This window comes from Haliaeetus leucocephalus, unplaced genomic scaffold, assembly GCF_000737465.1.
Source record: "Haliaeetus leucocephalus isolate CR32 unplaced genomic scaffold, Haliaeetus_leucocephalus-4.0 Scaffold222, whole genome shotgun sequence".
Lineage (NCBI taxonomy): Eukaryota > Metazoa > Chordata > Aves > Accipitriformes > Accipitridae > Haliaeetus > Haliaeetus leucocephalus.
This window is the reverse complement of record NW_010972658.1, coordinates 547,560-561,686: the sequence shown is the minus strand read 5'-3', so window position 1 is coordinate 561,686 and position 14,127 is coordinate 547,560. Positions and strand designations below refer to the sequence as shown.

At 42.3% G+C, this 14,127-nt stretch overlaps 1 protein-coding gene across 1 annotated transcript in view; it reads left to right on the top strand.

Annotated features, from left to right (window-relative positions):
* Positions 1-12,439, top strand: part of LOC104831409 (serine/threonine-protein kinase ULK4-like) — a gene marked incomplete at its 5' end in the record, with an annotated part of 190,340 nt that extends 177,901 nt beyond the window's left edge. Inside the window, 2 exons of the mRNA XM_010566968.1 lie at positions 9,275-9,363; positions 12,355-12,439. Coding sequence (XP_010565270.1) covers positions 9,275-9,363; positions 12,355-12,439 — 174 coding nt within the window. The remainder of the gene's footprint in view (positions 1-9,274; positions 9,364-12,354) is intronic.
* Between the last annotated feature and the right edge of the window lie 1,688 nt (positions 12,440-14,127).

The window sequence follows — 14,127 nt, the reverse complement described above, 5'->3', positions numbered from 1 at the left end:
TAGGTAGCTGTTTGCTCTCTGCCAGGCAGTCAGAGCCATCTGTCACATGACAATAAGCAAGCATTGATTTCAGAAGTCCATTTGGTTTTATGACAGTTTTTACAATTTTATGGAAATTGAACCATTACATAAAGCATAATTTTCCTCAGAAATTGGTGTTTTATAGACTTACATCCCTGTTCAGTCATTTACATTCCTAGTTGCTTTTTACATAAAGCATAAATATAATGATGCTTTTTTCCCCTAATAAAAAATCTTTGGAGCTTTTTTTTGTCTTTTTTTCAGTATATGAAAGACTATCCATGTTTGGTACTTAAGGAAAACTTCAAGGGTTCTATATCCAAGTTTTATGTGTCCATAGAAACTGAGTCTACAGGGGCTACGAAGGAACAAATGTTTAATGCTTTAATATTTAGCTCAAAATCATAGTTCATAATGATATTCTAACAAGATTTTGCTACTCTTTTTATTCTTTAAGTATGTATTTTTCATAATCTATGTTAGTTCTTAATTTAACTCATCATATTCCTGCTTTTCTTGGAATGGTAAAATCTAACACATTAAGTCTAGTTGTACAGATTTTTAGTTGTTGGAGTCTGGTGTTCAAGTCCAGATTATGACCAAAGTGAGCATGAACTTTCCAATTTTGTTTCATCCTCCATGAAAGTTAATCAATGTCATATAAAGGTTCTGCTCAGGGGAAGCTAGGGATTTTGTATACTAGATCGGATTTGAATTGCACTGATAGATCTGTAGAAGGACAACTTTGACAGCATCTGTTCACATCACACTGCCTTTGCCAAGGCATAGTAGTCTTTTATCTTTATGAGAAGCATTTTAGAGCAGGACAAGGGACAATGTTAAGTTGGAGGTATTATTTTTTGGAGACTATATGCATTAAAACTCAAATTCCTCAGTAGACTGCAACTTCTTGGAGGTTCCTAGGGGTTTGGCCAGTTCACCTGAGCATCACAGGCATGGCTGCTCAAGGGTTTGTGTCCTTGGATATAAAAGCATTTATGAAATTGGTAATTGCTTGGTTACTTGCGTACTTCTCCTGTGTGGTAATTGCCATTTAAAGGTCAGCACTTTCCAGTATGTTCTGGGTGTCGCTGGTTTTCCTAATAGTGAGAAGATGAGTTATCTGTAGTAATGATTCTTACCCTTAGATGTGTATAAATATTTGCAGTTATTTGAATTGTCATAGCACGAAATATGTCAGTGAAAGAGCTAGGTTCAGGTGTACTAGATGAACCTGAAAAGAACATGTATGTGAAAAGAAAAGGTAGCCATCCCTAACCCATGGAGCATATCGAAGAAAGTCAGATATAAGTCCAAAAAAACTTTGCAGTCAGACTATTTCGTGATTTTACGGGGAGATATAAGGGATGACAGATGCTGAAATTCAGGGATCTTATTCACGTCTTGAATTATTAGGCAATAAAAGACAGAGGCACTGGAAAAAAGAGGAATCAACATTTAAGAGGGATTGGGAGCTCATTGTCAGAAGCTATTTTGGGAGAAAAGCTGATGAGGAGAAAGTGAGACTATGAAGGACATTTGCATATGAGAGATCCAGGGAATGATGAGCTTGAGGGGAAATCTAGATACACAGAGAATCTGTGTGTTGTTTTAGTGTGGGTTCATAACTGCTTTTAGGGTTTTTTGCTCCAAGATAACCAGGAGCCTCTGTAATAGATCCTAAAGGAACATAAACATAGGATCTAAGCCTAAATTGGACCTGCTGTGGTAGTGAAAAATTATTCCAGTGGATTTCCCTGTTCCTTTTGTAAGGGGGGAAGTCGTAAGAGACCATCAGCGTGAGGCATACCTGGGAGGTGGTGGTCTCAGCAGATCCAGCAAGGTGAGGACAGGCAGCTGCCCAGGAGCTGCGGGAAGAGGGATCTGAGGGGCTTGCGAGGTTTGTGTAAGCTCAGGATGTGCTCCTATTTTGCTAAACCTGATGTCTGAGGCTGGCTGGGATCATTGTTTAGACAGAGTGAAACTAGTCTGAAGTGGTACCTCAGGCAGTCGTTGGCATGCAGGTGACAGACGAACCCGTGTTTGTGGATGGGGTGGCAAGTGTTTATTTTTAATGTCATATTGATGTTGGGCTGGCTTATGAGCATGCGTAACTTGTCAACACTGCAATACTATGTGGAAGTCTCCTGTAGCACCTTGAGATGCCTTTTGCCGGACAGGACTGTCGTTTACTTTTGCTAATGAAGTTGCTGTGGACAGCTGGTTCTAAAGGATGTGAAGAGGTTGCCCTATCCAGTTCTGTTAAGTCAAATATTTTAAACTCACTAGTTACAAAGGATGGAAGCTGTGATAAAGGATATTTTCTGGGTTATAAAGACATCTTGTATTTCCTGAAAGCGAGCTAAGGACACTGCTCTCAATAAAAACCAAATAAAAAAAATCAAACAAGACAGCAGTCTTCCGTTCAATAATTACCCCATGGTTTTACGAATCTTCTCTTATGCTTAGACAATGCTCCTTAGAGTTGGTAATTTTACAACTTTACAACAACCACGGAGCATGCCTTTGTGTGCATTAGGTATACGCTGAAGGGCAGAGAATAGCCTCAAAGTGGAAGGTGTCAAGAAACGTCCAAAATCAATTAACCATTATATAGCATGTGGGAGACATTCCTTGTGTCTCTGTGAAGAGTCCTTGAGACAGCGTAGCTTTCAGGCTGCTGGGAAACTGGTACGTTTCCAAGTTACCGGTGGAAATTGCTTTGAACTTAGAATAAACCTGCGCACACATACAAATTAGAAGAAAACAAAACACGTCAAATGAAATCTTGGCCTTATCAAAGTCAAAAGGAGTTTGCTGCTGACTTCAGTGGAACAAGAATTTTATCCATAAAGAGGAAAAAAAAAAAAAAAGATTTTTGAACTCTCACATCAGAGCTAAGCTGTCTGATGTAGGGGGTTTTTGTCACAGATACCTGCTTGTTTTCACATGTATTTGCAGGATCTGAAGGCCACAAAGTCTTTGTAATTGTGTGTCTGCAATCCCTGACTGCAATATGCTTGCCAAAGCACACCTGGAACACTCATGCTTTTGTAACTTTCATTTCTTGTTTTTATGGTCCAGCAACATTGCTCAGGCCTGTTCAAATGAGTTGGTAATTAGTAACATAAATATAACTTGTCCGACTTGATTTGTTCTTCCCACACACGTTCTGTGTCTGTCTCTCTCAGGCTGAACCATGTGTAGAGGGAAGAGCAGCAAGGAAGCATGCTGTGATGGGGGGGAAATGCCAGGAAGGTTTTTACCCTTTTAGAATGAACTCTCATACATTACGGAGAGCAAAAATAACTCATGGCCATCCTTGTGAGCGTGCAGTGTCTCTGCAAGCATGCTGTCCTTGTGTGTTCCTCTGCTACACTTGCAGAGCCTGACAAGAGTTACCATTAATTTTCATTAAACCACCTGTAAATTGGTTGCACCTTAGCGTTTTGAAGGACCCAATCCCCGGTACCTGCTGAGAGCACATCTAGCAAATGCCAGATTAAACACCTCACAAAAACCCACTGTATGTATCTGAGATTTTTGTTGCTCGTTTTAGTTGTTTTGGTTTTATTTTTTAAAAAATTCCTGCCACAGATATAAAATTGGCCTAGTAGCTAGAGTGCTCCCCTGGTAAATGGAAGTTCATGCTTAACTTCTCTGACCTGGAGAGCCACGCTTCCTCTTGCCTCCCTGCCAAGTCCCCGTGCTGTGGTGTTATTCACTCACTGCGTGGAACCATTCAAACCTCCCTGCCTCTCCCCATCCAGTGGAAACTGCCGCAGTGACAAAAATGTGACCTTCACTTGCCTAGAAAAGGGGAGAGGACTGCAGGAGAGCATGGGAGTCTGTAGCCAGCTGTGAGGTCACTGAGAAAAGGGTTGGAGTTGTGGTCTCGGCTGTTAGACCGTGAGTTTTTGTTTGCCATGTTGGCAGTCTGAGCTCCAGAGAGGAGAGGGAATTCAGATAACTTTGTGCTCAACATGCAGGTTTCCATGCCCTTCAGCAACTACATGGTCCCCATGCACCGTGCAGGTATTTCAGTCTCTGCTTGGGATTCCTCTTTGGCAGCTGACACCTAAAATGTAATTGTTACAGCCTCTACTTTATAGGTTCCAAATGCTATATTGGGTCTGGCCCTTCATTACACAAAGGTAGGGTTACATTACTTTGTAAAGGTAAGTAAGTGTGCAGGCCTACAGAAGCGATGGATCTGTTTGATCCGTCGTGGGAAGTGATGGATTTGTTTGTTATACCTCCTCTGGGCACTGGCAGCTTAATGTATATGCTTGGAGAGGGACTTACAGTGAAAGAAATATTTTTATTTAGTAAGTTTGAACACAATCAATGGATCTGTGGGGTTTATTTCATATAGATGCTCACCTGAACGAGTTTGTGTTTGCAGTGTATTCTTGGCTATCGTGCTCCTCTGTTAAGAAGGAATGGCTGCATGTTTCTGGCCATGTCATCATGAGTTGTGAATGACAAACCAAGTGGCGTGTTTTATTTGATTGCTGCTGTGCTTGTGAATAGCTCAGTGCTGACAGCCTGGGAGAAAAGTACCATTAAATGCCTTGCAAGAGGCATAAGATGGGCTGCAGCGCTGGAAGGTTTTCTCCTCCAGCCCAGGCATTATGCCTCATTTCTGAAGTTACCATCCCATTGACTTATTTGCTGGGCTGTCATGTCAGCTATAGCAATGTTTTTGACACCACTATATTTTGTGACATTTGTTCCTTAAAAAATGGGAATAAGGTCACACTAAGCAGTCGTGAATAGCCATCAACTTTCAATCACTAATAGCTGGGGTGGCATTTGAAGCAGCAGCTCTAGGTGGGGACGAAAGGCTCTGTATCCTACTGATGGTGCCTTCAGCCAGTCACAGGTGGAAGCAGGAATGAGAAGTCTGAGATGCACATTTAAAATTGCAGGGACAGCACTTACTATGAAGACATTATTTGAAATAGTGTCTAGACAGCAATAGAAGTGTGCTTAATTCTTTAATTTTTTTAATTCTGAAAACTTAATTTTTTAAAATATATTTCATGTCCTACATAGGGTCCCAGTTAGTGCACAGAAAAAAATATGTTGCTGGTTGGTTTTACTGCTGTGTTAGCTGAAGATGCAACTCCCATTCACAGAAAAGCCTCCAGCTGGGGATAAGTGGTTCTTTATTCACAGCATGTGTCGATATTTGAGTGATGCTAACATTGGACCTACAGGTATCTGGTGGTTCTGATAAACCAGTCCACGGCAGCTCCCATGTTACCTGTGAGGCTGCTTTCAGCCAGTGTCGGTAAAGTTGAGCGGGAACTTGAGCTAACGAATCCTGCAAAGGTAATTAGCTTAATTGTATTAAATTTTGAGGAAAAAGTAAGGGAGCATCACTTTATGAGTTTAAAATATGTGTGTTTGGGAAAGACAAAAAGCCAGTTTGTGAGAAACAAGCAAGGCATTTCATAAATGCTCTGTGTATAGAGGCACGGTGATGGCTTGTGGAAAAGCAGCCGTTGAGTGTGGAAATGTTAAACATCTCCAGTGGTTGTTTATTTGAGAAGATAACACTTGAAGGTACAGCTAAATATGCTCCTGAGGCCTTTCTTCAACCAGAAAACAGTTTCATATAAAAAGATCCTTATTTTTACCCAATCAATATTTTGCATTATTTCCCAGTTTACTTCACAGACATCAAGCTTACAGTTTACTAGAAACCTCACCAAAGCAGGAGAATTTCTTTCTCCTCAAAATGGTGAGAGAGTAGTTCACTACTTACTTAGGTCATTTAACTTGGTCATAAATTACAGAATGTGAGTTATGACTAATCAGAGAAAGCAGTTCAGTATTATGAACTAAGAAAAGCAATCGTCCCTTAAGTTTCCACGCTTTTGTGAAACTTGAATTGCAAAAATAATTTCTTAGACCAAGAATGTTTTAAATTATATCTTTTCCTGCACTCACCTTTAGCAGCACCATAACACCTGAACAACTATCCTAAATTTTAGGAAATACTGATCTTTACATATCAGTTATGGTACTCCTTATGGCTCATCCTTGTTTAGTAGAATTGAAGGAAGGAAAGCTGCTGGATGGGTATTGGCTTCACAAAGAAAAGTAATTTTGAAGTTCTTGTTAAATTGCAGTGAGTGTAAAACTAAACTGAGATTTAATTACATTTTTAATTAAAGGAATAGCTATTGATTATGTCATTGAATATGTGTTGTAGCCAGCCCTAACAAATAGCAATGCTACAAGAGATCATTAAACTAGTTGTTAAAATTCCAAGTGAATGAGAACTAGAACTGGTGTGGATAAAAGGCACAGCAATGCTGGATAGAAGAAAAAAATAACGAACTAAGTGAAAAATACATTAATTTATAAAATTTTAGTTACTGATGGTTTTATGTCCTGTCATAATTTATCTATGGAACAAAACAAAGACAAAATGGGAACAATTTTTAAATAAGAAACTTGGGCAAAGTTTTATCTTGGGTCTTGAAAGCGAACAGTGATTTAGACAATATTTCTCATGAGCTTTATGTGAAGCAGGATGTAATCTGTCACATGTGAGAGATCTTCTGATCACTCAGGCAGCAATCAGATCCACTACGCAGCCTGACAGAAAAGCCAAATAAATGCTAGCGTTCAGAGTAGCAGCAGCATGGGAGTACTGACAAAAAAAACCCATTGGCAGCTGCGGTCGAGGACAGGGCACTGGCAGCTAACCTGATATTCAACCTGCAGCCCTCCTGCTACCACAGCGTCGATCCTCTCCCAGGCCCGTGGTGTGGATGCCTGGTGGTAGACAGAAAGCAGTTTTCTGGACACTGGTGATGGAGAGCAGGGTGGGGAAACCCCAGCTGCCTGTGTAAATCTGTACAGCCACGTTTTGTCTGTGCAAGTTCTCCATTTGTGTGTGCAGGTGGCACTGCCAGCTGGATGGGTCTGTTCTTCACCAACACCCCTTGGCTTGTGTGAAACTGTTAGCTGATGCTCTAGAGAAAATGTCTCCTAAATTCATTTTAGACTTCATTGAAACAGTCTGCAGGCTGCTCATGATGTTAAAGGCCTGATCCTCTCCCTCCTTGTGGTACCACTTTTACTGCTGAAAGGATCTTATTGAAGCATTTTATTAGATGGGGGAGTAGCCCCTATGGATAGGTAGCGCAGAAGCCCCATTGCTTGTGGCCGAAAGCTGCTGTGAACAGTGAAGTGTAATAGGGAGATGGGGGAGATGATCTCATGGGTCTTTCTGTTCCTGTCAGTTACGATTTCTGTGCATATAAAGCCGTTTTAATCCTTTCCATTCAATTGCATTGTATTCACAGAGATGTATTCTTAATAATGACACAAGGCATGCTGCAACACAGGCAAGCTCATAGTCAGACCCTATGACTCAGTTGGCTGAAGTTATTGTCTGAAATAGAGCATTTTAGAATTAAAACTTATTGTTGCTACCAGATTTTGTAGTTGAGCATATTTTGAATGTTCTACGTATAATGCACAAAGGCTAATTCATTAAAAGACTATGAGGGTTGTACAGATGTCAGCATCCAAGAATTAGGCTGTATTAGAATTTGAGATCTGTAACCTTTATTTGACCTTGTAGTTTTATGGAGCATGACCCAGTCCTAATGACCTTCCTCCTCCCATGACCTCTGGCTCTTTGAAGCATGCAGGATGAACAAGGGGCACGAATGTGGCAAGTGCAGAGGACGTGGCAGCAGCTTATGGGGAAGTGTTGGGTAGAGGCATGAGCACTCTTTAGGAAGAGAAAGCACTGTCTTGTGGTGAAAGCACTTTTCTCCCTGTATTGCAACTGTATTGCTACTGTTACGTGTGGTGGTGTTCTCACATTCACAAACCAGATTAAAAAGTGTCTTCCATGCCTAACGAGTGAATGGCTGACCGAAATATAAACTGAAAGGGTCAGATACAAACCTCAAGAGAGTGAAAAGGTTTAATGACCTGTAATCAGGATTTACCAATGATATGTACTTTGGTAATGGCATCACTGTTTTTTTTCCAACACACGGGACACATTTTAGTTTACTTCAGACAAGTCCCTGTTCCCTGTTACTGCTTAACTACAGGATGTTGTGATTATAGATGTAGAGACACTGCTGTTGCAGAATCGGTGATAAATTATGGTGGGATGGCAGCTGTAAATACAGTTTTGCTTGTGATTTAAGAGGGAGATGTGAAGGCATATTGCCCAGATGCTTGATCAATGGTAAATAGGGCCAGCCACGGCATGCTAAAGCTTAGAAGTCCTCACCAGATTTTGGGATTAGAAGTCATCGTTTCAAGCATTAAATCCTCCAGTATCAAAATAATCGGCTGCTCTGGTCCTTCACTTTTCCTTTCTCTTTGGCCGAGATTTATTTACCTTTGCAAGCAGGAACTGACATGCAAGCCTTCTTTTCAGTAATTTTTTGAGCTACAAGAGCTTCTTCAGCAAGTTGCCAAGTATTCAGTGTCTGATTGTGCTACACTGCTGTGCAACTTCATGTCATGTCCCCCTTGACCTTCCCATCCATCTGCTTAACTGGTCAGGAAATATGCAGCTGCTTGGAGCTGCGTAGTTATACTACTTGAGGCTGGAGAAACAATAAACCAGTCATTACAGATTAGTGTGATAAAACACACCAGCAGCAAAATCAGCTATAATCAGGATTCACTTGACACAAAAGGGCATATATCTTTGGTCACTCAGTCCCCTGCTCTGTAGGTGACAGTCCTGTGTAGGTAATATTCCTAATGACTGATGAGGGGCAAGAAAAATTTCAATATGCAACTGCTACCATTGCAGTGATTTTAACCTGGCTCCTCTCAGAGAAACCCCATGTGTCCTGATCTGAAGGCTGATACAAGCTTCGTTATTTTTTCCCTGAAGTGAGAAAGTGACTGCCTCCCCAAGATCTCCCTGGAATTCAGACTAAATGGGGCTTGTATATGCATTGGTACTAAGGGTGAAATCAGGATTGGCAGACTGTGATGTGTGAATTCGCACACATACAAGGACTCGGAACAAGAGTGAATCTTGTTAATTAAGCCAAGACATTTTAGATGGTCTGTGCCTAAAATTGAGTCCTGTTCGGTAAAAGGCACTTTCTCTTGGGTCTCTTTAGTGTCACATTCCATTTACAATTGTAATAAATGCTATAACTTGTTTCCCTCTCCCCTATCCCACAAAAAATGACAGAGAGGAATTTCTTGCTAAGCCTTTGATAACGGTTCTTTCTTTTTGTTCCAGATAACTTCAAACGAGAAGCACTCAGAGAGCCTGAAGAATGATGGTGATGCTCTTATCCAAACTCTAGAGAGCCTGGCCCAAACTGCCAGGTGAGTTCCCTCAGGCTTCCAAGAATTTCCAGGGCTGAGAGCACTCACCTCCTCTTTTGTCTGCAATGGTCTTCTGTAATCGCCTTCTGTGCAGTATAAGCTTCTCAGGTTTCTGTCCCTGGCCCCCCTCCTCACTGCTCTCCTCCAAACTCCTCTCATTCAGAGCTTGCTGGAGTTCCTGCTGCATCATCATCATGCTTTATTCCCAGCTGCAGCGAGCTGCAGTGTGCTGTGCAGTCTGGCTCAATATCTGTGCAAGTGTCAGTTTTGGCTGGTTGGTTTTTTTTGTTTGTTTTTGTTTTTTTTTAATATATTATTTTATTCCAAACACTTGGTCTGTATAACCAGATACTGGTCAGTGGTTCTTGGCAGAGTGGGCTAGATGCACAATGTGATGTTTGTGCCGTGTTTTAAAGTAGTTGTGTTTGGTGCACTTTGCAAGCTGATTACTTTCAAATGCGCAACCAAAGAACAGAACTGCTTTTGTTTAAGAATACCTGTGGCTTCTCTGAGAAGGCGTGACACTTAGGGGAATGCCATGGCCTCCTCTGTGAGAGCAGAGGTGCTAGTCCCAACAAGTTGGCCAAACCTCAGCTCACCTCCCATAGACTTTCCCTCATCTAATCCCCCTTGGATGTATGAATGAATGAATGACTGTTCTCTGCCCCTCAAAACAATTCTTACACTCCTGCCATGGGCTGCTAGGCTGCATTTCATTCCTGGCTGAACTAAAATTCAGAGAAATTGTAGTTTATAGATCAGTTTTTGAAACACTAAGATAATCTTTTTGGTGCTCTTTGTGCTCCCAAATATGTGTCAGCCATTTAGGAAAATTGGCTGCTCGGTATTATGGCAGGGTGAACCCTGTGTTGGAAGGAAGGGGGGATGTGGGCAGATGTGGAGAGGAAATGTTGGGACATAGTGTGTGCAAGGAGATGCACATCGAGGACTAACCAAACCTGTCAAGAACAGTCTGCATCCCTCTGGCATACTCAGCTGCTGACTCACAGGTTTTTGTATGACACATTAAATTATCAAAGTAGAACATCAGCTCTCCCCAAGGGAGACACTGGCATCACCACTGAAGATGATAGTGAGGAAGGATGGGGTTTTCTTCTTTTAGAACTAATTTTCACTCTATTTTGTAGCACTTCAGCATTAGATGCACTAGACAGCCCAGTCGCTTCCTCTAATTGTTATCTATACATTTCTGTGCTCAGAAAACCACATAACACAGAGCCCCAAATAAACAGCACTTGCTCTTATTTGACACCAGATGCTCAGCAGACCAAATTCTAGCTGATGCCAGTGACGAGTGTTTTGATACATTAGGGTAAGCCAAGTCCCTCCACTGTGCCGAGTTCTCGCACTGCAGCAGCAACAGGGAAGCCCCTGAGACCTCACGGGTTGCATTTCCCCTCCTCCCTATCTTTAGGGAACACGTGTCCGTATCCATTTGCCTCCAGAGGAAACTGAGAGGGATTCAACCTGCATCTTGGGGCTGTAATGGACTCGGACATGGATAAATTGGCAACAGGCAGCCAGGAGAAGCCTAGCAAGCTTTATCAGGTTTAGCTGAATGGCTGTTTTGTTCATGGAGGTTATGGATATTCTGCCATCTCCCCTGACGCCCTTATGCGGCATCTTTCCCAGAATATGCCTTGTGACCTAATAAACTTGGTTTCCTTACCTGTGCTTTGAACCTGGTTAAGAAGCCTCTCTGTGTCTTACGCAGAACTGGAAGCCTTTTAGAGAAGGCCACAACTGAGATCCTGGAGCTAAGCCATCCTCCGAGTAGTCTAAACTCCCAGGCCCTTCCACCCACATATTATCACTGGGTTGAAGTGATAGAGAAGTGGTTTTGCTTTGCTCAGTTTTTACAGACAGGTTTCTCATCTTTTGCTCTGCCTGCGTGGCAGGAGGAAGATACCAGCCAAGCAGCCATGTGCCAAGAGAAGGGCACTGCTTGGATTGCAAGCTGCTTTCAGTGCTCTCTGGCTGCTGTGTAGCAGCCATGGATTGCCAGACTCGATCTCTGTGATACATCCTCGGCTAGTCAGAGCAGGCAGTTGTAAGAGTGACTGACACATAACCAACCCATTCTGCTTAGTAGCTATGTGGAATCAAATCTACGCTTTAAAATGTGGGATCATAGCTATTTATTTTTCAGTGAAGACAGTTGCCAAGATGAATTTGTTTCAGATAACTAAATTTTCTGGTTTAAACTGCTGCTCATTAAGACATTGGCTTACCTAGTGTAGACTGCTCATTTGGATTTCCTGGCTAGCTCTGTGTTCCCCAAAGCATGGACTGTCGGTAGGTGTTCATCATTAGCAGCAACAGAGGAAGTTACAGATTGATCTACTAATGTCCTTTCTAAGCTAAAGGTAAGGGATGGTAGTCTATATAAAAATAAAAAGACTTGTTTCTGTGGACTAGCAGCAATGTATTAGAGCCTCTGTTCCAATGCTAGAAAAAAAAACATGTTTCCAGGAGAAATTAGGCAAAATACATATAATAAAAACTTAGGTGAGGAAGCAAAGGGCCCCACTATGCAATCTCAAACCTGCAGAACTCTGTGTGGTGGGGCAGTCGGTCCTCCTTGCAGGAAGTGGACAACACCTTCAGCAGAACCGCCTTCCTGCGCGGAGCAGCACTGCAATGAGAGGGCTGTGTGTGTGAAGAACGCATCTTTCTGTCAAGCTAGAAGTGTGTGAGTGTAGATTCATGGGGGGCATGATAAATTATGTCTTCTTTTTACAGAGGAGATTGAGTGAGGCAGCAGTTACTGTGAACTTGAGCTGAAATTTGTTTACAAAGTGTTCTACAGGGCAGACTCACTAGTTGCATGTTACTGCTTAACAGAAAAGTGGGGTATACAGTGCAGTTAACAGCTATTGAGAATTTTCCAGCATAAAGGCAAATGTAGAATTTGAACAAAAAGTTTTCCCCTGAGACTGTCTAATAGATGTTACTGGTTTTAATTCCTAGCTCTCACGCTGATGCTGCTGTAGCTTCCTTGGCATTTGAAATTCTGAGAACGGTGGGACACGAGAACATCAAGACTACGAAGTGAACCGTTTCTGACCAGCCTACCAAAACGCACACATTGTGTATGCTGCTCAGCACCGCAGTCCCGCAGGAACATCTTCAAACCAGCGGAGCAGATGTAGTTAATTTCGCAAGCAGAGCTGTAGCCATGTATGGGCATACATGTGGAATGTGGGAGGCTTCAAGATGGGAGGGAAACTGGTTTTGGGGTGTTGTTTTTTGTAAACCCCTTTAAGGATGAATTCTTGGTTACTCCTTTACCTTGCTAGCATTACATGATGTAGCTGAAGTATTTGACAGCAAATTTGAAAAGTGTAACTTAAATAAATAGTATAGTTATTTCACAGTATAGACATAAAGTGTTTCACTATTTTAAGCTGCTGTTGATAAATGAACATTTCTTTTTGGACCAGGTGAATGCCTTGGCTGTTTATCTTAAGGGGTCACCTCATGCCTATGACTGGCACTAAACAAGACCTTTTTATCAAGACACTATTCATCACCTCTCGTAACCAGAACCAACACCTGTGATCAGAGAGGCTGTGTGTATATGTGGCATGTAGAGATGATAGATTTTACCAGGTTTTTACCCAGTAGCATGGGCTTTTGTTGTGAGACTGCGTGCCCCTCTGTTGCCTAGCACTGTAGAGCTTAAACTGCACTGGTGAAGCATCCTTCTCAGCTGCCAAGGCTCATGGCTGGAGCTCCTCTTTGAAAATAGGTGAGACAACAAGCCTAGAAGTTTGTCATTTGTCCCCAGTAAAAGTCGATACTCTAGGAAGGGTGCTCTAGAGCTAGCAGATACCACAGTGTGTAAAGAATTAAATTATTCTTCTCCCCATGTGCCCTGAGCAAGCATAGCATGGCTAAGTCTGGTACTTCAATCATTTCTTCCATAATGTTTGTCTTTCAAAGCAGCCACTGCAAGTTCCTGCCGCACCTGCCAAACACACACAGGTGCCTGCCTTACTGAGAATTGCAGCTACAAGACTGCTCTTGGACAGCCCAGTCCTCCAGGGTAGGTGGAGGCAAGCAGCCACCCCTAGGTAAAAAAACTGATTTCACCATGTATGTTTTACAGGAATTGTCTTCTTACATTACTTTAAATATCATTATCTATTTTTCATAAGCTTAACAGCTGGAATTAGAGCTGGAGTTACTAGAAATGGGGAATAGCTAAGTAGGGGCTATTACATGGTAGTATTTTATAGTATTGGTCTTCTAGCATGAGCATGGTGAGAAGAACAAGGCTGAATTACTGGATGAGACTTGCCCCTCTGCTGCTGCAGTGCCTTTGCTCTGCAAGCAAAAGGGGAGGCAGTCTATTCTGTAGTTTTGTTCAGCTCTCATCATCTTGGGATCCTAACTTGAGCTGTGATCCTTTGCAGCCAAGACCCCCTCTGATCTGCTGGCAAACTGCTGCACTGAAGAAGTGGTGCCTGGGAGCATTTGCACTCAGTAGAGGCTGCTGACAGCTGCACCATGCAGATGTGCACAGTCTATGAATTAGCCAGCAGTTTAAGAACCCCTTTCCCTGCTTCCACCCACACAGGTGCTGCCTCCAGAGAAGTCAGTCACACACAGCTCCTGTCTCTCTACCTCACACAGTACCTAAAGACTGAGGACACCTGAAACTGGGTTTCAGCTACTGAACCAGCTCACAGTTTGAGCAAAGGCTCTTCATCTGACCCTAGTGACAGCACACATCTGAAG